General features: G+C 36.9%; 1 protein-coding gene across 1 annotated transcript in view; it reads left to right on the top strand.

Annotated features, from left to right (window-relative positions):
- Positions 1 to 12,535: 12,535 nt before the first annotated feature.
- Positions 12,536 to 24,987, top strand: part of Top1 (DNA topoisomerase 1) — a 198,059-nt gene continuing 185,607 nt past the window's right edge. Inside the window, exons 1-2 of the mRNA XM_090401923.1 lie at positions 12,536 to 12,661; positions 15,895 to 16,010. Of these exons, the coding sequence (XP_090258049.1) occupies positions 12,536 to 12,661; positions 15,895 to 16,010 (242 nt within the window). The remainder of the gene's footprint in view (positions 12,662 to 15,894; positions 16,011 to 24,987) is intronic.

Here is a 24,987-nt window from a genome sequence, read left to right as displayed (position 1 = left end):
GGGGGGGGGGGTGGGGGGGGGGGGGGGTGGGGGGGGGGGGGGGTGGGGGGGGGGGGGGGTGGGGGGGGGGGGGGGTGGGGGGGGGGGGGGGTGGGGGGGGGGGGGGGTGGGGGGGGGGGGGGGTGGGGGGGGGGGGGGGTGGGGGGGGGGGGGGGTGGGGGGGGGGGGGGGTGGGGGGGGGGGGGGGTGGGGGGGGGGGGGGGTGGGGGGGGGGGGGGGTGGGGGGGGGGGGGGAATTGAGGTCACAACCCCGACCAATAGGCGATAACACAAACACTTCGAAAACAGAAGCACCTACTCGACCTGACATAGCATCCACTTTCCCAATGTGTTCAGATGACGACCTAGAATAGTCAAAACAGACCGCACCCCGTCAACCCCCTTTTCCCTTTCCCCCTCCCTATATAAAAAATCAACCCTTTCACCTTTTCCCCACCCTATATAATATAACAATATAATATATATGTTTATATATATATTATATTATTATATATATATATAAACCTGGGTTTTTCTAATTTAATTCTCCCAAATTGCCTACCCCCCCCCTCCACACACTCAGTAGTTTTTGGACATCGCAGAAAGAAGAAAAGCTGCAACACCCAGAAAAAGGTATGTGTAAATTTCTCTTCCTTATGCTACATATACTTTTTGGTAAATTTACATCTACAATGCCCTAAGAATCCGTGAGTAAATAGCCAATGACATTTAAACAGGGGCACTCCTAAACTGAAGCAGGCAAAATAGCCGTAATTATAATAATTGTATAAATGCTTATAACAGCATAATTCAGAAGGTTCACATGATTTGATGCAACTCTTATAGTGCCCCAATATTAAAAAAAAAAAAAGGAAAATAAAATTGAATGTGAGAATTGTGGAGGAATTTTTTTGTCTAGTGTTCTAAGATTTATTCAAACATACTGAATAATATAAAAATTGTAGAAGAGAAACTTTGAGCGGAAAAAACTTGGTTCAGGCTAAATAATCATGGATTTTCAGGATAAGATATTCACTTTATGACAAATCATTGAGAAATCATGGGAATATAACAAGAATCTGTATTTAAGTTTTGTAGATCTGGAAATGACATATGACAACATTCCATGAGAAAAATTGTTCAAAATTTTATAGTATGAATGGGACATTATGTCAAGTAACATAGACTATTATGTTTGAGTTGTAAGACAGCATTTAGAATTGAAGGAGTTATAGGAAGATAGATGGTTTGAAATAAAATGTAAGAGAACAGTGCTCACTATCTCCACTCATATTCATCATCTATATGGATCACATTATGAAGTAAAGTCGCATTAAAACCTGATTCAGTTGACTCGCTGTAGACTAACACTGTTATAACAGTCTACCGAAAAGTCTTGATCAAATCCCATAGGTATAATGTTGTGTGAAAAGAAATTTCACTATGACAATTGTCTATAACAAACTCTTTGTGGTCCCTTTTGCTGTCATTCTAGTTTAATATATTGAAATTGGAGATATTCAATTCAGTCCTTTTCTTTATTAATTGGAATGGTTAGGCCATCATTTTTGTTCAGATCTGGATTATGTTTGAGCATTTCACATGCTCAATCTGAACAAAAATGATGGCCTAACCATTCCAAGAATGTGGAGGACCCATTTGCAACCTTTATAGTAACCAGAACAAGCCAAAGAAAAATCCCACTACAAGAAGACTTGGTGATGTGTCCCCCCCCCCCCAATTTTCAGTAACAACTTGAAATGTACAAGTCCAGAAGAAAATCGTAGTATAACAATCTGAACTGTACAAATCCAGAAGAATCTTAGTATAGGAGGACTTTAGCAGAGTTTATTGTAGTTTTTTATTTATTTTATTTATTAATTATTTTTATTATTATTATCATTTAATTTAATTTTTTTTTATCACTAGAGATCAGGCTAAGAAAAAGATTAACTAACATCGTAGATTTAATTTACCTTTATAGAGTGCAAGAGCATGTAGCTTGGTTTCCTATACAGATGTATCTTTCTGATGATGACTTCAATACAGGGTCGAAATGTAAAGTGTTATTTTATTAATAATAAGTAAAATAATCATTTCAACACGTGTGTTTTGTGTCCCTAAATTTGTAAATATGAATGCTGATCACTGTGTAACCTTAAAAGTAAGAGTCATCATAATCCATGGAGATGTGACCCACAAGCAGTGCAGCCTCTACGGTAAGCTAAAGATACGTGTTTCCTTGTTAACTAAATGACTAGCCTTTTTGAAATGATGTAGAGACAGCAACTTAACACCCAACTGCATTAAACTAAAGAAGAAGTTTAAATCAGCTAAATTGCTCCGTATCTATGCCCAGTTGGAAAAAGCGTTAAGGGAACAAATCCACGAGGCACGAAAAAACCTAGCATCTACCCATGCCAAAGTTCTACAACTTAAATTAGAGCTATCCAGCTATGTTAATCCTGAAATTTGGGATATTTTAGACAGGAGATCACAGACGACTCAGCCAAGCATCTATTACTGAAAAAAGAGGAAAAATTAATAATGAAGTTTCAAGCACTACAATAACATGAAAGCACAAGACAATCAGGACACCATAATGAAAGGAGCAGCCAATCACCCACAAACAAAGTTAATAGCAACCAACCACCATCAAACCATGGCATGGTTATCAAACTACAATCTCCCAAGGTGAACTCTCACTGCTGGAGAAAGGTCTAAACTACACCATTGCACCGAGGTCAGTAAACAAACTTGATATCATATTGAGAGAGGTTTAAGATACCTTCCCGCCAATCTAGCTAACAAAATATGCATGGAAACATCTTGTATACTAAATTCAAACAAAAAAACTAAGCTGCAACCTAAACAAAATGGAAAAACTGGCCCTTAAATCCCTAAAAAAAAAAAAAATAAAATAAAATAAATAATAATAAAAATAAATAAATAAATAAATAAACCAGGACATTATAATCACAAAAGCGGATAAAGGGAATACCACTGTTGTTTCAGATCAGACAACTTACATAGAAAAAATGAACCATTTGGTATCGGACCACAACACCTACCAAATGGTAAACTATAACCCCACGAAATGTATCAAAAAGAAAATAACTGAATTAATTAAATCCGTTAACACATGGCCCGAAGAAACAAAAAAAAAAAAAAAAAAAAAAACTAATACCTCATTATGCCCCCATGCCCAGAATTTATGGCCTGCCAAAAATACACAAAACAAACGCACCACTATGTCCGATTGTTGAAGGAATTGACAGCCCTAATTACCACTTAGCCAAAAAAATTAGCAGCCACACTCAAGGAATTGGTAGGTCAGTCCCCTTCCTACATAAAAAATACACAACATTTCATAAACAAAATTAAAACCATTACACTCAACTACCAACATTTATTAGTCAGCTTTGACATAATTTCGGGACATTGGTAAAATTTCACCAATGTCCCGATCTTGCTTCTACAGAACATATTTCCACACGACATCACGGCCCTCTTTGCCCACATACTCAGCTCCAGATATCTCATGTGGCAAACAATTTTTCCTTCAAAAAGAGGGTACAGCCATGGGCTCACCACTTTTCCCCCCAATAGCTAATTTTTATATGGAAGACTTTGAGCAACGAGCTCTAGAGTCAGCGAGTCTAAAGCCCAAAATTTGGCTCTGATACGTCGACAATATTTTCGCCATTTGGCCCCATTGCTGCAAAGCACTAAATACATTCCTTAGCCACCTGAACAAACAACACAAACCTATCCAATTCACCATTGAAATAGAAAAAAACAACTCTCTTCCATTCCTAGACACATTCGTCACATGTCTTCCCTCAGGCTGTCTCTCCTTCTCAGTCTACTGAAATGTCAAAATAACATTGTTTAAATTTTTAAAATTCTTGATTATTGATGTAATCGATAAAGATTCCTTGTTGTTTTTAAAAAACTTAACAGTGAGATGTATTTGTGCCTCTAGTCTTGCAAAAGATTCTATCAGAAAAGTAGAGGAATTTTTAAAAAAATTTATAAATTAAGTGGATATTAAATCCTGCATTATTTCAGGGTCGCATTTGCAACGACACGTTATTATATTTAATGTGTCGTTAAAAAGGAACACAAATGACACATTAAATATATTAATCTTGGTGAAGCAGGCTTCTCAGATCATGCTCTTAACACCCTACATCAAATTGATTGGAAAAGTACTTTTTTGCATCATACAAAAACTTGGTATGAACAGAAATTTAAAGAAGCCTGTGAGATTTTGATTAACCACCCTAATCTTAATAATAATGGGGGCTTAAAAATCGTGAGAATTTGGATGGCACACATTCAGCCCACTTAGTTTCCAGCAAACCCTGACTTTAGGACTCGAAGCAATTTTCATTTTTTATTGGCCACTATCCATACCAGTTGCAATTTATATGTATACTTATGTAAGTAATTTTATTTTCTGTTTATTTATTTATCTATTATTTCTGTGTGAACATGCTACTCTCCAGCTTAATTTAACTTTGTAGCCTAATAGATAATAATAATAATAACAGGACTCTAGCTTTGATGTAGTGAGTGTTTTTTTAGCACCAGAGATCAGGCAAATAGTTTTAAACGTTGATCAGTAACTTTAGCATGGCATGTAGATTGTAGTGCAGCTTGTTTCTTTGTATATATACGTATAATCCAGATGACCTTAATGTGTAGGTCGAAACGTCGAGTGTATATTTTGGTTTATGTCAAACTAAAGTTTTACTCTAACACGGTAGTTGTATCCATAATTTTCATAATGTATCTTGACTCAATTTGTTTCTTATCTCTGGGTTTTTCAACTTTCCTAGATCAAACCTTTTTTGTTGATGTTTCTTAATGATAGCTTTCAGTCTGTTTTAACTTTGTCACCATTAGATTATGATCAGAAGCAATATCGCACTAGGATAGGTTTTTGTACTCTTTATGGAACTTCGAAATCATTGATTAATTAGCAAAGTGTTTGGTTTCTGACTATATTTACATTATTATCCTGTGGTGATCGCCAAGTGGGCAATCACCACATGATATAGCCATCAGGATGGTAGCTTAAACCATGTATTTGTGATTATTGGGTCCTCTTTTTTTTTGACAGAATTGAATAAGATGGTCTCCTCTATCATTTCTTGTTTCTAATCCATGTTTGTCAACTATATCTCTACTTCTATCTTTCCCAACTTTAGCATTGAAATCGCCCATGACAATATTAATATCATGTTTCCTTGTGTTTTTCATTAGTTCTTTTAATTGATCCTAAAATTCTTTGATCTTGGTATCATTCTTGTCAGCAGTAGGAGCATAGACCTGTATAAGATTAATATCTAGTGGTTGACCTTTCAGTTTTAATAACATCATCCTATCTGAGTAGGGGGGGGGGAGATGAAGCTCAACAGTGACTTGTTGACATCTTTGTTTAATATTATTCCAACTCTGTTTTGATGGTTGTTTTCACTACTCCCAGAGTGGTACATTTTCATGTCATTAACTTGAATTTTGCCTGATCCTGGCCACCTAACTTCACTCATTCCTAAAATCCCAATTTCAAGTCTTTTCATTTCTTGGATAGCATTTCTTAGCTTACCTGCTTTTTACAGGGTTCTGACATTTCAAGTTCCTAGTTTTAGTGGACATACCATTTTGAGCCTAGAGATTCTTCCCCCCCCCCCCCATTTAAGTGACGCCAGGAACTCAGGGCTATTTGTGTAGATTTGCTCACCATGGTGGTTAGTCTGGAGAGAATAGAGCAGTAGTTTCTCCATTTGCTTTCTGCTCTGCAGTATTACAGATGTACATAATAAACTGTATTGCCTTCTGCAATTTTCTAATCACAAGCTTTACCATCATTGAGACCTCAACCTTATGTCAGTACTGACAAAGTTGCTTCCTTCCCTTTGTCAGAGGATTGAATCCTTTAATTTTCCTTATAACCCTAGGGAGGGGCCCTAATCAGGAACTGACAGCCAGAGCCAGCTGAGCCCAGGTTGTTTATAGAAGTCTGCTCCTCTGAAGATTATTTCGCACATTTCACTGTTGGGATATGAATCCTCTTCCGCTGATATGTCCATTGTTCTTCACAGAGGTCCGTTAGCATCCTTGTAGGGAGTGTACCCCTACAGAAGGTCCCAGGGAGCATGATGGGAACATGGACTTGCCTCTCTCCCCATTTATGGAATCAAAAAAGAATTTAGCCAAAAACAAAAGATAATTTTTTGTTGCTGTAAGGTTTATTCTGCCTTTATGTGCAATCATCCTCAGGATTTGTTGATAACCTTCATATTCCTAAAGTACACCATAACTGTAAGAAACTAGTTATAAAAAATTTAAAAAAAAATCTTATTTTCTGTGTTTTTTGGTAACTTCCATCCAGAAAAGGTACACTTCTACCATGGGTAGGCTAAGGTCTTTTATTTTTATATACTTTGTGTGTGTTTAAAATCTTGACCCCCTCACCCCAGAGAAGGGGTCAAGGTTTAGGAGGAAGAGATAAATTTCACTGCCTCACAAATATCCAGAGCAGAATTAGAACATACAGCCTATTGGTTAATGAGTAATTACACTCTTGACTCAACCAGCCAGTTATATCACAGATTACAGGTGTGAAATACTATAGATATAAATTCTGAGGAAAATGAGAAGAGTGAATAGATGGGTACAGTTCTAGAATCATATTAAAAATGAAGATATTATGAGAAGAAACTTCACATTGTTAGCACAAGAATGTGTGAGTCAATCAAATATAAGGTGTTTGTTCACTTAAAGCAGAGTGAAGGGATTACCAAAACAAATTTTTTCCCAATATCACATTAGGATATTGGGGGGGAAAAAAACAGGAGAGAAAGTTATACAGATTAATGCAGTTAGTAGTGAAATTTTGTCATTGTCATTAATACCTGACGTGTATCCTCAATGGGATGGATGGGATATTGTGATAACACTACATGAGAAAGTTATATCATTACAAACTTCTTATTGACAACTTTCCTCCAAATTAATCTGTTAATTTGTCTAATCTATCTAGAACACTTCTTTCTTGACTTAATCCATCTGACAGATCCCTTTCTTGCCATCTTGGCAAAAAAAAAAAAAATCCATCTTTCTTTGATGGCTGCAGCTTTTGTAAGCTATCCTTTGTGTTTACTTTTCTTGTTTTGATGACCTTTCCTCTCCCATTGTGTTTGAAGTGTGAAAGATCTGACAATATTGAAATCTCAACTAATTAACAATTAATTTGGAAGAAAATTGTAGACTGAAGCTAATATAAACCTTTTATGTAGTAGTACTTTTCACTGTATTTTATACATCCCTTGTGGATACATATCAGGAGAAGTGATAATTCTACTCATAAAATAACCTTGGTTGCATGAGACTGCCCCAAATTTTGGAAGCCTGTATCTTGAGAAATTCAGCCCAACAGCCAAGACAGCCCAATGTAGCCCGTTAGGGGACACCTTTAGGACTAGGAACAACATTAGTTTTCTCTGGAAATGATACCCACAAGCGCTGCAATCGCTATGGTAAGCTAAAGATTCGTATTTCTCTTCTGATCAATCGGCTGGCCTTTTTAAAGAGATGCAGAGACAATAACCTCATTCCGATCTGCATCAGGCTAAAAAAGAAATTTACGTCCGCTAAGGCACTTCGTATCTATGACCGCACAGAAAAAGCAATGCTTAGGGAACAGATCCAAACAGCCCGCCGAAACCTAGCTACAACACAAAATCTAGTTTCTGAATTACAATTAGAACTATCGAACTATGTTAACCAAGACATTCTACAAACGCTTGAAAGAATTACTGATAATTCGGCCAAGCATACCCTGGAAAAGAACAAAGAAAAACTCGAGAAAAAATTCCACAGGTTGAAATAACGGCAAAATATGGCGGCCAATCAGAGGACTTCCTCCCCGAGAAACAACAATGAAAAACAAACAAGGGAGACAAGGAGCGACCAACCACCGACAAGCAAGAACCATGTAATCAACTTATCAAGCCACACCCTGAACAACGGCGAACTCACGCTGCTGAATAAAGGACTGAACTACGCAATAGCGCCTAAAAAGGTAAACAAATTAGATTTTATCTACCACATTGAAAGAGGCATCAGATCCCTACCTAACAACATAGCAGACAAAATACGACTAGAAACCAGTAATGTCCTAAATACCAAGAAAACCATACAGAATAACCTGACTAAAACAGAATTAGCAGCAATTAAATCGTTAAAAGCCAAACAAAACATAATAATAACGAAAGCTGATAAAGGCAGTGCCACTGTTGTCCTTGACAGGTCAACATACATACTGCAAATGAACCAACTAGTAGCCGATAACAACACATATAAAATGGTAAATTATAACCCAACAAAGAGAATAAAGGACAAAACAGAAAAACTATTAAAGTCCGTCACTTCTTGGCCACCAGACACAGTTAAAAAACTCAAACCCCACTACGCCCGCCCGCCCAGAATATATGGGGTTCCGAAAATACACAAACAAAATGTGCCCCTTCGACCAATAGTGGAAGGAATAGACAGTCCCAATTACCACCTAGCCAAGAAATTAGCGGCAACACTCAAGGAGTTGGTAGGTCATTCCCCCTCCTACGTAAAAAACACACAACACTTTATAAACATAATCAAAAACATAACACTCGACAAAGACGACTTATTAGTCAGTTTCGACGTTTCTGCCCTTTTCACTAATGTCCCCATCAACGACACAATTCTCCTTACTACAGAACAAATTTCCGCCCGACATTACGGCCCTCTTTGCCCACATACTAAAGTTACTTCGTGTGGCAAAACAAATTCTACCTACAAAAGGAAGGTACGGCCATGGGCTCACCATTATCCCCCCCAATCGCGAACTTCTACATGGAAACCTTTGAGCAAAGGGCTCTTGATTCCGCCACGCTTCGACCGACAATCTGGCTCAGATACGTTGACGACGTGTTCGTGATCTGGCCGCACGGTCGACAAACGCTAAACACATTCCTCAGCCACCTAAACAAACAACACGAACGCATACAATTTACCATCGAAATCGAAAACCAAAATTCGCTCCCGTTCCTAGACACACTAGTTACACGTCTTCCTTCAAGCAATCTATCCTTCACGGTCTATCGAAAACCGACACACACGGGCCAATACATACATGCGAATTCATATCACCACCCAGCACAAAAATATGGAGTCATAAACACCCTTAAAAACAGAGCCACAACTATTTGCTCTAACCAGCAGGCCCTGAAACAAGAACTAAAAATCATTAGTGACACATTCATAAACAATGGCTATAACAAAAATACTGTCAATAAAATACTCTATAAAACCACAACAAAAACGAATCTAGACTACAGTAAAACCATAGCCATCCCATACATTAAAGGGTTATCAGAAAAAATCAACAGAATCCTACAACATTATAACCTTAATGCCACCTTTAAACCACCCACTAAACTTAAAACCATATTCAGCTCCTCTAAGGACCCTCTCCTCCCATTAGCACATCCTGGAGTCTATTGCATCCGCTGCACCTGTAACTTACCGTACATTGGTGAAACAGGACGGACAATTCCTATACGCAAAAAAGAACACATTAGACACATTAAATATAACCATTATGGTGAAGCAGGCCTTTCAGACCACGCACTCAACACCTTACACCAAATCAACTGGAAAAGCACCTGCTCCTTACACCGTACAAAAACATGGTACGAAAGAAAATTTAAAGAATCCTGCGAAATCCTGATAAACCACCCAAACATCAACAATAAAGGTGGTATGAAAATTCCAAGGATCTGAATGGCACACATTCAGCCAACCTAATTTGAAAGATTCAACACAAGTCAGGACTCTAGCCAATCTGCTATTATTAGAAACCATTCCACTCCAACTGGCTGGAATGATGTTAATATAATGTTAATATATATATATAGTAGACAACACAAATAATAGGACTTTAGCGTTGATGTATAATTTTTTTTTTTTTTTTTTTTTTTTTCCACCAGAGGTCAGGCCAACAATTGTGGTAGCGGTTAGTCAGTGTCTTTAACGAACCAGTATGATTGTAGTATAGCTTGTTTCCTGTGTATATTTGTACGCTCCAGAAGATGACCTTAACATAAAGGTCGAAACGTCGAATTGTAAAATTTTAGTAATAGTAAACTAAAGTTTTTATTCAAACATGGTAGTTGTCTCCATAATTTCCAAAAATGCATTCGGATCACCGTGCAAGCCTAAAAGAAAGGATTAGTTTTCTCTCTTCTGCCTCATTTGCTTTTTTGTGTTGCTTGCATGCGCATGTCATAATTATGTTCCCATGAAGATGGCAATGTGACATTGCCGAAATATAGGAAGTATTTATTAAAGTTTCTTTTAATAATATTCCAGTACACGTAAATTCCTTAAATAATTTACTAGTCATGTGTTACCAGCGTATAAGCCTATCTACAGGAATAGATAAGAATTGTTTCACAAGAAAATTCAAAGAGGCAGCAAATATGATTAAAATTCCTACGCAATGCAACAGAAACCAAGGTTTGATATTAAATCAAGTTTAGTCATCGTTTATTAAAAATTTACCAATTTCAGACCTAGGACAGAGTGAGCGTGGACCACAGAACGCGACAACAAATAGCATTGTCTCCAACTAACATGCATTAACAGTTGTATAGATCTGTTATTTGGTTTTTTAATGAACTGTTTAGATGTTCACAATACCAAAAAATAAACTAATTTTCGTAATTTCTAGTAGTTTGCGTTTTAATTAGTTCTCTTTACCCCTGAAGATGTTAGTCTGACGACTAACGAAACTTGTTGGGTGTGTTTTTAGTATTTGTTTAGTTTTACAAAGAGTTTTCTTTAATAAACATGTGGTCACAAAACCAGAATAATTTTATTGAATTTCTGTGCTCTTTCTATTATCCATCTCACATTGCAATGTGATCTCTTGTTCCTCTTTTCGAAATCCTGCCTGTTCATCTGGCATTTCTCTCGTCATGAATGGTTCCAGTCTTTTTCTTTTCTGAATGATCTCAAGTAAGACTTAAGATCATCCATACAGGATGTATGGATGTAATTTTCGCACTCTCTTGCATCGCCTTTCTTCAATAAAGGTATATAAAGTGATTTTTTTCCATTCCCTAGGCCATGTAGTTGTGATCCAAATTCGCTGACATAGAGCTGTAAATTTTAACTGCCTCTTCTCCCAGGGCTTTGAGCAGCTCAATAGGTATTCCATCCCCTCCTGGTGCTTTCTTACTGGATAGCTGTTGCAGTACCCACCTCACTTCACTCTCCAGTGGTACTGGCTCCTGTGTATAATCCTGCTCTTCCAATTTCTCAGTAATTTTGGAGTCCTTTCTGTAAAGGACTTATGTATACTCTTTCCATCTTTCTTTGATGTCTGCAGCTTTTGTAAGCTATCCTTTGTGTTTGCTTTTCAAAATTGTCACCTTGGCACTAAACTTCCCTGTCAGTTCCCTGATCCTTTTGAAAAAATCTCTTTTGTTAGTATCGGATTAAAAATGGAAAATAGTTGCACTTGAATGTACTGTTTATAATTGGAGTATTTTCATTTATAGCCATTTACATATAGTCTTGTTCAGGTTCAGTTCAGTTCTAAATTTAAGTAGGACTTGCAATTACATTTTGCACATACTTAGGTGCTTATTCAGTATACTTTGACTTCATGTTTCGAAATTATAACTGTACTTTCCACAAGAAAAAAATGTTAAAATGTTTCAATTTTTTACTTTATTTTTCTTTAATGTTATGACTCTGTGTTACTATTATAAAAATTATAAAAAATGAAGTGAAAAATGGAAACATTTTAACAGTTTTTTCTTATACTTTCTTGTGGAAAGTATAAACTGCAGCAACTTTTATTTAGAAGTATTGAGGTGTGTTTAGTGGTGTTTACAAATTGAAGTTGACCCCATTCATATAGTTCAGTATCGGTGGAAAGTAAGATATTGAACTTAAGGGGCTCATTTTGACATATTTGCATTATTTTAAAAAAAAAAAAAAGAAAAAAAGTTCAGTGAAGGTTGCAGAGACGAAAAAGTTAACAGTGCTACAGTGGAAGTGAAATCATAGAAGGAAATTTTAGTAAACTTGATCAGTGCAGAGTACTGTCAAACATTGCTTAGTTTGGGGGGAAAAAATATTTTAATAAAGAAATACTAAAAAAAAAGCGAATTCCAAATATTAAAAATAAAACTATATTTATAATTTATACTAGAATTTCAGCTTCTGCATGAACACTAATGATTTGATAGAATATCAGTTCATCTGTGAGTATTGTACTTTCGAGATCAAGTTTTCTTTGTCTGTGTATTATAGTATTGTTTATAATTCATTCTCCCCCCCCACAGTTTAATTGGTGCAGTTCAGTAGCCCATGGGAAAGACTAAAACCCATCTTTTATCACTCAATAGTTTGGACATTAAATAGTTTTAAAATAAGAATTTAATATTCTGGAGAAATTAAATGTAAATGTGCAAACTGTTTAAGGTGCTTACTGATGGATAAGAAAGGCTACAAGCACCAAAAAGGGATGAGGGACATGAAAGCAGTCGCAACAAGAGCCAGTGGTGATAAAAGTAAGATAAACAGAATTGGATTAGAATTTAAAAATTTGATTAGAGAAGTAAAAATGAGAAATAATGTCTGAAAATAGAATTTCTTACATAAGTTCGGAATTTTCCCAAATGCTTGACTGGTTTGTAATAATGTTAAATCACTGTTTTGAGCAAAAGACTTACTTTGTTAGATGTGCATATTATTTAAAGTTATGTACTAAACATTCATTTGATCATTATGGAGAATTCTTTATTTCATAATGAAAAATTTTTGCTTTGTTTGTTAGAAACAAATTAAATAGTTTGTATTTAATTTGTTTCCAATTAAGTTGAGTTTAAAGGCATATCTTTAAAAGCACTATTAGCAATAAAAGTATGTTTAATAATTTCTTATTTTTTGATCACCCCAAATCCTGCCTTTTTAATTTAAAAAAAATGGGAGGGGGGTGGAAACAGCATGATATGCCTTAAATTAGTAGTTATTGTCATCAGTTATGACTGTTACAAAAGAACTAGCATATGGCAGAAAACTGCTATATGATTAAAAAAATTTAATCACTGTTAGCATTGTTGTGTCCCACTTTCTTAAATTCTATTAATATATGTACTATATGCTGGGTCCTTCCTAAGGAGTCACATGGTACCTCTAAAACACAAAGGAATTGCCTGAGGGTCCAGCCAAAACCAGCGTGGCAAAGTCTTTGAAATCTCACTTCTCTTAAAGCATTAGGAATATTTATTTTTTTTTGCTGTGCCACCTAAGCTATTAGATTAAGTTAAACATGTTTTAATCAAGAAGTGATCTCAAAGTAATGACTGCTGATTTGTATTCGTGACCTATAACATAATCTATTGTCTCCTGCTTAGATTCGTATCTTTTTGCAAGTGGTGCATCGGATTATAACACTCACACACTTGGATTAAAGATGTCAAAGGTTTATTTGACACATTAATACAATTTGTAATACAAAGAAACTCAATCCAAAACTTCAATGTTAATCAGAAAAATTTATAGGTATCCTTATTAAGTAAGGACATCATAAACTGGAGGTGTCTGAGGGAGAAGAAGGTGCCGGAGAAATATGTCAGGTTGTTGCAGGAAATGTACAGAAATGTGAAGACAAGTGTTCGGACCTGTCTGGGACAGACAGAAAGTTTTCAAGTAACAGTTGGCTTGCATCAAGGACCAGCATTAAGTCCGTTTCTGTTTAATATTGTGATGGAGGTGGTAACAGAGGAGGTGAGAGAAGATGAGCCTTGGACAATGTTGTATGCAGATAACATCTTGCTGTGTGCAGATTCAAGAGAAGAAGCTGGAACTAAACTGAAAAGATGGAGAAAAGTACTGGAAGAGAAAGGTATGATACTGAGCAGAAGTAAGACAGAGTATATGTGTTGCACAGTGGGTGGCGGACAAGAGACGGATCTGGAGCTGGAAGGAAATGTCATCAGGAAGGTGAGAGAGTTTAGATACTTAGGTTCAACAGTGGAAGAAGATGGAGGAGCTGAGAAGGAAGTGGGATGCAGGATACAAGGGGGTTGGAGGAACTGAGGGAGATGGCTGGAGTGTTATGCGATAAGAGGGTGCCGATCAATCTGAAAGGCAAAATCTATAGGACAGTAGTGAGGCCAGCTATGACATATGCTATAGAAACTGTGGACCTGAGGAAAAATAACATCAGCAGGATGGAAGTAGCAGAGATGAGAATGCTTAGGTGGATGTGCGGTGTGACCAGAAAGGATCGTCTGAGAAATGACTATGTCAGGGGAACAGCGAAAGTTACGAACTTAGGAGCAAAAATACAGGAAGCAAAGTTGAGATGGTTTGGTCATGTGATGAGGAGGGAGGACGAATGTGTGGGAAGAAGGGTCATGCAGATGGATGTGCAAGGAAGGGGGGAAGCATGGGCGGCCAAAGAAGAGATGGAGGGAGCTGGTAGAAGAGGACTTGAGAATGAAGAACTTGGATGTGGAGGAGACAGAAACAAGACAGAAAGGTGTGGAGGAGACTCATTATCAATAGTGACCCCACTTAAATGGGAGAAGCTACAGAAGAAGAAGACAAAACTTGACTGCAATATTCACATTAATCTTCATATCATATCACGTTACTTAGCCTAAACCTTCTTAATAATTTCAAAAACATACACATTAGTTTAACCGTATAGAAGTTACCTCACTATGCGTTCTAATATTAAGTTGCTACAGTCCTGTCTTAATTATATGAACGTCCTCAATCCTCAACTTCCCTTAATCTCATTTATAACGTCTTAATTTTCTTATACACATTATATAGACAAAGAATTTTCAACGTTACCGTACACACTGGTTCTTCATACTTGTTCCTTCAACTTCTGACTGCCGTTCTCTGATCAATCTCCCTTCCGATTCATTTAGTCGGTGCTATGGCATGGATTTCTCCAGCCAAAGGTAAGTCCACACGATCCCAGCATAACTAGTCCACTCCAGATATAACGATGGTGTAAGGTAATTCTGCTTCCGTGAGGCCTGTTGCCTAGATACTGAGCCCTTTCCATGGATTGCCCGTCAGTCGAACGGAGATGTGTTCTTTCATCGTACTATTAGGAGCGTGTGATCCTTCCAGCTCATAAGCGCCATATCCTATTACCATCCTCGGTATTCCTAACAGAACTATTCGCTGATCCTTCGTCTGAGCACTCCTGGACAGAGACGCTCCTTCGTGCAACCGTCTACCGACCAGAATACGCGAGACTACCAGCCAAGAGAGAGAAGAGAAAAAAAAAAAGCAGTTTGTGTGTGTGTGGGGGGTACCCTTTTATATCATCTCCCCTATCGGCAATCACCGTAACTCACGTAGTTCACCCAACGTGTATGTTTTTCCACGTGGGTCTCGTTTTGTACTGTGGGCAACCTTTCTTTCCATCGGCATGCCCACGCACTTTGAACTTTTGTTCATAGCAGCTTAATGCAAGTCATACTACAAAACATTGTATTATCAATTCTAACAAAATGTTATTAATTTATAACGTATTATCACTGACATTATACAATCAAGTAAGTATTCCTTCCTTGAAATATTCACAATCTTTTTTCTTTATAATAATGTAATCTATATTTTACCAGTTGCATACAGCACATACCTAGAAGCAAGCATATTCCCTACAAGGTTTTTTTCTGTTAAACAATGATAAAATTAGAATTCTTAGGAATTTCAATTTATCAAAGTTTAACAGCATAGTTTAAAAATAATAGTGAAGCATTTGTGTATATATTATTTTTGCATAAATTCAGATTATTAAAAAAATTGTCTACTTATTAGTCATCAAAAAAATTGAAGAAAGAAAAGGAACTGAGAGATGTAAAATATAATAGTGAAGTACCTAGTCCTAAGAAACGGGGAAAACAGAAAGAAGATGAAGTAGATGTTTGGAAGTGGTGAGTTCCTTGGTTCAATTATTAATTAACACAAATTACTTTCTTATTTTGACATCATATAATGTGCTTACATAAGTTATGAACAGGAGAATGAGGACTATCTGAATAATCCGCCTCCATAGTGCAATTGGAAGAACTACGGTACAGAACGACGGCAATTGGAAGTGTGCCCTTTGATTGGAATAGGCCTAAGTTCGATTCTCATCACGACGGGAGGAATCTTTATGTGGATGATTTTCAATCGAAGGTGAGGTAGCATGGTTTTTCATCCCACATACAGACAAATCGGCCCTTCAGAATACACGCAATTTACAGACAAAATATACTGGTTGTGGTGGTGGAAGTGGGCGGTAGATGGCATTGATGGAGATGATTGGTGGTAGAGGTTTGGTGTAGTGGTTGAGACAGTTGTATAATTGTAGGTGTCCTCCCGCAATGAGTTTTTAGACTCCTTGGAGGTGTCACGAATAATAATAAGATGCGAGCTGAGAAGTACTTCAAGCAGTATTTATTTGGTGATCGGATTTGAAGTTCTTAGTACTTGTGGGATAAAATAAAAAGTGTGTTCAGATCTCTACCTAGCAATTGTTCATGCTGTTTTAAAAAAAAAAAGGCAGCCGATAAGTGAAACAGTCAAAAATGAGCTGATTAAATTTTATTATTTCCATTTTCTGAAGTGGTAAATATACTCAGAAATTTTACATTTTAATTTGTTTGAAATTTCTTAAAAAGTCGATTGTGCATGGTTAATACTGTGCTCCATCTTTCAACATTGCTGTAGTTTTTCAGTATTTCATTCTTTACTGGTAAAGAATGAGATATTGTAAAATAATAGCGATGCAGTCTTCTCTACTGTATTACAATATAGTAGTGAGTACATCTAAAATTATTATATTGCAGTCATATTTGCTTCTGCATTTTGTCTGATTAGTTATGAAGCCATTAGAATTTTAGTCAGTAATAAAGAGGGAAAGAAAATACTGACCATTCCCCCCCACCCCCCATATCTATTAATCAACATAATCTGATTTAAAATAATGATAAGCTATAGTTACAAAAGGGAAAAAAAAATTCTTATTATCCAGATGCCTGTGCATTTTCCCCTCCATAGTCTGAATGTCGATGACCATTATGTGCTTGATTTTAGTTGCCAAATAGAGAAACTTTCCTAGGTTTTTTCCTTCATCAATTTCCCAAATTAGTTGATCTTTGGTAAGTCATGTAAATTTTCCTCTTTACTGGTAACTGATTTTTAATTCTGCAACTCAAAAAAAAAAATAAATAAATAAATAAAAAAAAATCAACCATAGTGGCATTTTCACCATCTCAGACAATAATGTATCCCTGTTGGTTTAAGAAACATAGTGGCAGTTGTCTATTGTACGTTTATTTGTACAATTCTACAGTGGGAATATCCAATGCCAAAGAAATCACTAATATCCTTGGGAGTCAGCTAATATGGACACAAGCTGACCACTAACCTTCCAGAAAGTTAGAGCTAAAAATGTTCTCTCCACTCCTGTTGCGAAGAAGTCATTAGAGGAATTTACATTTCTCCTAAATTCTGTTTCATTTGAAACAGTAGAGGAGATAACATAATATTTTCATACAAACGGTAGATTTCACTTTGGGACAAAAACAACGAAGTAGAAATGTAGCAAGCACTAAGAACTACTTACCTTACCAAATTAAAAAAAAAAATTATCAGATTGAAGAATTTGCATCATGAACACCAAACTTTTTATAATGACAAAAATAACAGTTATTAATAAAAATAAATGATTTATCATCCCTTATAAGTATATTTACATGGAGCATTTTTGTTATTTGTATGAGACCGCTGCTTGATTCTCATATCAAATAACAAAAATGGAGTGACTCAGGAGGGGGGGGTTGATCTCTAGAGAGCTTGCTGATTATCTAGTTTTAAGCCCACCTCTGGTACTACTGTTGGCTTTCAGTAGTACCACAGGTGAATTACACAACATTACATTGCATTGCTACTGTTTTGCTTTGACCTGGACATCTTTAGTAATTTGTTATGAGTAATTCACTGCAGTAGTATTTGGTATAGTGAAAATCAACTGATGTACAATAGGTTTGTTATTTTTCACTGGTAGGCATCTTTCTTTCTTTTTTGATGTACATGAAATGAAAGAGGTTGTAGCACTTAAATTTATGTTCATTTTAACAGTTTTACTAATTAATTACTCCTGATAGTTTCAGTTATCTCCTATTATCTCTGATATTCCGATGTTAATGCTTTTCTTTTTTTTCTGAATTGCATTATTTTCAGAACAATTTCTTACCTTCATGATATTTGTGCTCTGTATTCTCAAACTCTTCTAGTGACTACAATTACTTCAATAACTACTTCATTGAAGAAAAAAATGATACATGCACTTTTGTATGGCTTATTTCCTTAGGTTGCTTTTTTTTTTTGTAAAAAGCAAAAGACCAAACTGGTCTTTTGGACCGCATCAAGAATTCTCAAGTCATCTTGGAGGGATTTTTTCAGATCATCTTGTCACATGTTTCTTTGACTGAGTCTTTAAAATTTGTTTCTCATTTTCAGACCTTTACATTTTGCCCAATATTCTGTCTTATTTGAATATTGAGGCTATAATTTACACATGGAAACCGTGGAAGAAATTTGACATCTTTCTCTTTATTGAGTTGCCCTTTTATTCTGATCAGAATTATCAGAATTTTATCCTGCTTCTCATTCGAGAAATTTTGTTACATATGCATATGTGAAGTTGCAAAGCCTATAGAAAAATTAAAACCAGGTGTAGATAGGGGTTAAAAGAGAGAGAATAATTTGTTCATTCTCCTTTTGGAGAACTGGAAGATGTGATCTTGAAGTTGGGAAGAGGGGGGGGGACTTCATGGAGAAAGCTGGTCCAGAGAACAGAGGTAAATGAAATGAAGGATTGAGTAGATGAAGCAGATTTAGTGGATTAGTTGTAAATGGATGTTGGACAGCTCTTGATCGTGATATTGTAGGCAGAAATTTGGAAGAATGATGAATGCCATTTCTTTTGAAACAATGGCACAAAAGTACAGGGTGGCCATAAAATAACTTTCCCTCTTTGGAGGTATCTGTAGCTAAAACCAATGAACAGAATGAGACCAAATTTTATATTGAGACTTTTGAATGCATGGGGAGATGATTTTCATGAAAAAAAGATTTAGTACCAAAAGTCGCCGATAGAGGAAATTTTGACACTGGCAGAGCCGAAAACAAGCGGATAATTACATTAAATGCAGATAAAGTGGAATAATAATATTTCGACAGTGTAAGCGACAGCCACATCACTCATTCCAGCTGGATACGTGGCGCCTTACAATGAAAATAATTAAACTAAAACAACAACTTGCGAGAGACACAGAAATTAATGTAGTGATTGAACTCGCAGGAAATAATGTTTTATTCATCAGAATCAGGATCCCATGGACCACATACACGATTTTCAATGTGCTGACCCTTTTTGTGTACAACAAATTGCATCCGGTGTGCGACATATGCTACAGCTGAGCGTAAGGAGTTGGATTGGATGTTCATTACAGCCCGTTTTATGTTCTCTTTCAAGACATGCAAGTTGGGAATGCCACCAACATACACAATGGATTTCAAATACCCCCACAGCCAAAAGTCACATGGAGTGATGTCTGGGGATAGAGGCGGCCATGCCATCGGAAAGAACTGACTGATAACCCTCTCATTACTGAAATGCTGGCATAAAAGATGCTGTACTGAACGTTCAATGTATGGCCATTCTGCATAAAAATTATGGAGTCCAAACATTGTCTTTACTGCAATGCAGGAATGACAAAATTTTCCAGCATTCGTCGATAAATCTCTCCTGTAATGGAACAGGTTACAGGATCTGTAGGGGTAATGTGCTCAAAAAATAAAGTATGGTCCTATTATGAAATCGACTGTGAAGCCACACCACACGGTTACTTTTGGCAAATGTAGTGATACTTGCTGGATCGCTTTTGCGATCCAGCAAGATTGGCAAGATTATGCTAATAAAATTTGCATAATCCTTTTTACCTGCGTTTATTGCAAATATTTGACTGCTTTCGGCTCTGCCAGCACCAAAATTTTTCCTATTTGCGACTTTTGGTACTAAATCTTTTTTTTTTTTCGCAGAATTCATCTCCCCATGCCTTTTGAAATTCTCAATATAAAATGTAGTCTCATTCCATGTATTAGTTTTAGCTACAGATACCTTCAAAGAGGGGAAGTTAATTTATGGTCACCCTGTTATCTTTAGGAAATGACATCTACAAAATTGCTGGAGAGAATATCTGAGAGAGGGTCATCAGTTAGTCAAAGAACTCCTGAAAGCTAGGTTAGAAATAACTTGATGAAAGACTGGAGAGCACAGATATGAGAGTTCTGAGGACTAGTGGAGTGAGCAGACGGCAGCAATGGCAGTAGCATAATAAAAATAAGGATATTAGGAAAGAACTTGGCATTGTTAGCATTCAGGAATGTGTTAACAGAGCTAATTTCAGGTGGTATGGCCCTTACGCTACCGACTTTCTTTTTTTTACATTTAGCGCTCATTTGTCAGGACGTGAGCCGTGCACGTGTACCTGGCTTAAACTCTACTACAAAGTGACATTTGGGCATTGTTTGTTGATTGCTAAAGAAATTCAAATATGAGGACTTTTACTGTTGCTGGGAAAAAAACTAATGTCTTAGTTTTTTCCAGCAGACAATAATCTTTAAATAATTATAATACCGGAATTAACTCACGTAAAATATTATTTATTAGTATAATTTTCGCCTGAGTATCACAGGCATCTTCAGTACAAACCTGATAGAACAATAACTGACAATTCCAAAAGGTTCCACCTAAGTAGTGATGTAAGATACCAAAAAAGGTCATTAAATTTTATAACTTATTAAAAAATAATAAAAATACTAAAATAAAATAATATATGCATGTGTGTGTGTGTGTGCTAATTGTGGTGGCCCCCACCCTGCAAATTACAGAGGGTGCATTTGCCACCCAAGAAACAGACAAACTGAGTCATTCAGTCAATGTACCTCAATATCAGAAATGAGAGCCCCAGAAGCTCGAGTTCATCAGGCTCCTATTAGTTTGAACAAGATGACAGGTGTTCACCCACCATGAACTGAGCCCCCTAAGAAAATAAATCTTCAACACCAAACAAGAACATATGCTGACGTGGCCTGCCCCAAAAAAGCAATCCATGACCAGAATATGCCAAATCCACATTCAAATATAACAGCCATCATCACCTCTTCTCTTGTAAATATGTTACAGGATTTCAGTAACGCAAATCCATCAATAAGCACTACAAAAAGTTTCTTGCAGCAAACACAGTTCATTTTATCTGCACTCTCCAATGCATAGGAAAAAATTTACCCCAGATTCTCTGATTATTTCATGGAATGCCAACGGCCTTAAAAATAAAATACTAGAAGTGCAGGAATTCAATGACAGATATAATCCAGATATATTATTAATTAATGAGACTCGCCTAAGACCTGCTGACAATCCTAAATTCAAAGGATATCAACTCTATAGGAATGACAGACTGGATTACAGAGGTGGTGGCACAGCCATCCTCATCAAAAATCACATCAACCATCATGCTGTAGCCATTCCTACAACCACTAATCTCATAGTTACAGGTATCAATGTCATCACAAATTCTGTCGGAAACATAAAAATCTATGTTGCTTTATAACTCACCATCAAAAACATTGCTGACCACAGATCTGGATGCTATCCTCGGCGTTAAACTGCCGGAGATTTTAACGCAAAACATCATGCCTGGAGCAGTAGGTCTATAAATAGGAATGGCCGCATCCTCTTTAACTACAACTACTTTAACTTTAACTACTCAAATTGCGCAACTGTGGCTGGCCCCTCAGTGCCAACTCACCACAGTCCTACTGGCTCATCCGACGTCTTGGATATAGCTGTCCTTCAGAATGTCAACCTACAGTACTCCCTGGAATCATTGAATGAATTGTCATCAGACCACAATCCTATTCTGCTCCAACTGGGTTATCAGAGGGGACTTCCCCCTTCGCCTCACACCTTCATTCCCTGGGAAAAACTATCCAAAATGCTTCCAAACTACATTGATCCCATCCCTCATATTAATTCCAAGGAAGAAATTGATTCTGCAGTCAACAAACTTACTGATCAAATCAACACAGCCATAGCATCTATCACCTCAAATTCAATTGCCTTCAAGCCTAAACGACTACCAGATGACATAATGAACTTAATCAGGGAAAAAAATAAAGCAAGAAAAAGATACCACAACACCAGAGCACCCCAAGACAAAAAATATCTCAACAAAATGAACAGTGCAGTGAGAGATGCACTTAAAGTCCATAGAAACAAACTATGGGAAGACAAATTAGCCTCCATATCACCTGGTGATCAATCCGTTTGGAAGTTCCTGAGAAACAACAAAAACAAATCTCTTCCTCCTCTCAAATCTGACCTGAACATTTGTTTACACAGATGCAGAAAAAGCCGAAACTATAGCTAAAAATTTAGAAAAGCAGTGCAGCCCTTCATAGAATAATCTGAATTTCAATCATATTTACAAAGTCCACCGCCACATCAGACACGTGTTAAAACGGCCTGATACCTGTACCAGCCAACTCACGCTTACCTCCCCAGCTGAAATTTATGACATAAAGAATTTAAAGAATAAAAAAGCTCCAGGGCCTGACGGCATATCCAACAAAGTTATTAAACTGCTACCCCGAAAGGCTATCGTATATCTTACAACAATCATAAATGCTATGTTCAGGTTTAAGTACTTCCCCTCTGCATGGAAGTTGGCAGACATAGTTCCTATATACAAGCCTGGAAAGGATCCTCAGCAGCCTCAAAGTTATCATCCAAGTCTGATTTCTAATTTGGGCAAAATTGCAGAAAAAGCTATCCTTTCCAGAATTCAACTTTCAGTGAAAAAATTAAACATCCTTCCTTCAGAACAGTTTGGTTTTTGCCAATTTCACAGTACCACCCAACAAATTCATAGACTAATCGAATTCATTATCACAAGTTACAATTGGCACCAATACACCGGAGCAGTTTTTCTTGACTTAGAAAAGGCGTTTGACAAATTATGGCACTTTGGGCTACTATACAAGTTGATTTTAGCTGGCATTCCATGATCTAGTCCAAATTATAAAGTCATTTCTTAGTGACAGACGAATGCAATCAAACTAAATGATATATTATCTACCCAGCGACACATCTTGGCAGGAGTTCCTCAAAGGTCGCTACTGGCACTGATACTTTTCACGATTTACATGGCAGACATTCCGCACAATCCAATGTCATCTATCATTGCCCTATATGCAGACGACACAGCTATACTAGCCAGATCTATTAAACCACACCTTGTCACCAAGAAACTGCAAGAAAACCTGCAGAGATTAGAGCACTGGTTCTCGGAATGGAGATTGCAAGTAAACCCTCAGAAGAGTATCGCCATGCTCTTCACTAAAAACTCAATATCTCCCCCAAAGATGACATCTTCCTATTTAATACCAAGATTCCCTGGAAAGCAGAAGCCAAATATCTGGGTGTACTGCTGGACAGAAAACTAACCTTTACATATAAAAGTTCACATACAAAAGCCTCATGTACAAAAGCATCAAGAGTCATTGCACAGCTTATCAATAGGAATAGCAAGCTGGATACCAAAATAAAACTGCTCCTTTATCAGTTGATGATTTGACCCATTATTACTTATGCGTCCCCAGCCTGGAGCCACACCTCAAGTACAAATATCCCCAAACTACAGAGAGTGCAAAACAAATGTCTCCGCATGATCTTAAATACACCATGGTATGTCAGATATGTCCAATTCCACTGGGATACATCCCCTACATCTACTCTTTCCTGCAGTCTTCAGCAGTAAAGTTCTTCTCAGCATCCTCTTCACATCCAAATGAATTAGTGCAACAAGCAGCAAATTACGATGAAACAGACTTCTCAAAATACAGGAGACCCAAGGCCATCCTACTTCCAAATGAAGATCTTTAAATCGCACCCACTCAGGCAGAGCACTTAGCTCATAAACTTTTCCTCACACAGCAATCCTTATCAGATATCAGGGATTATAAAAGCATTTTGCTTCACCCTTATAGTCAGCAACATCTTGCATCATATACACATATACAATTTAAAAAAATATATAAAAAAGTTAATACTTTTTAAATCAGCTAATCTTTCCTATCTCCCACAAAGGGGATAGACGTAGACCATCAGATCTGTATAAGTTAGGAGAATGAAGTAAAGTTTCACGTTTCTTTATAAAGCCATTCCATGAGGAACCGACTTTTGTGAAGGACTCTTGTCTTGTTCTAATGAACTCTGTCTGGTGTTGATGGCATGCTTTGCAAGTCCAGACTGTTCAGGTTCAAGGTATTCAATGTAAGACTTGTGTTCTTCTAGCCGAATAAAAGCACATCTTCCTGTTTGTTCAAAATAAGATAACTCACAAGAGCAAGGAATCTGGTAGACACCTGGATGATTGAGATGTGGAAGTTTGTCCTATGGAGAAGTGAGAAAAGTGGAGATTTTCTGATGGGGTGAAAGGTAACAAAAATATTTAGTGATTTTAAAACTTTTACTGTGCATTCACTAATGCCTTGCACATTAGGAATAAGAGTTATTTCTTCTGTATTTGAAGAGGTAGGGATACCAAAACTGCTAAAATTCGTGTGTAGAGGCTTAAGTGCTGTGAGGACATCATGTTGGAGGCTTAATGGATTTTTTACAACACTCAAAAAGAATTAAAATAGAATTTAATACTTCCTATATTTCGTCCTAGTCACTAGGACATCTACTGGGATTACAAAAACAATTAATGTAACATGCACACACAAATCTTACAACTAAGCCCAACCACGTGGGTGACACTAAAGTCCTATCTAGGACAATAAAAAATCCAT

This window comes from Typopeltis vanoorti, chromosome 12 (assembly GCF_054136105.1).
Source record: "Typopeltis vanoorti isolate ZY-2024b chromosome 12, IOZ_Tvanoo_1.0, whole genome shotgun sequence".
NCBI classification, from domain to species: Eukaryota; Metazoa; Arthropoda; class Arachnida; order Uropygi; family Thelyphonidae; genus Typopeltis; species Typopeltis vanoorti.
This window is presented reverse-complemented; position numbering and strand designations above follow the sequence as displayed.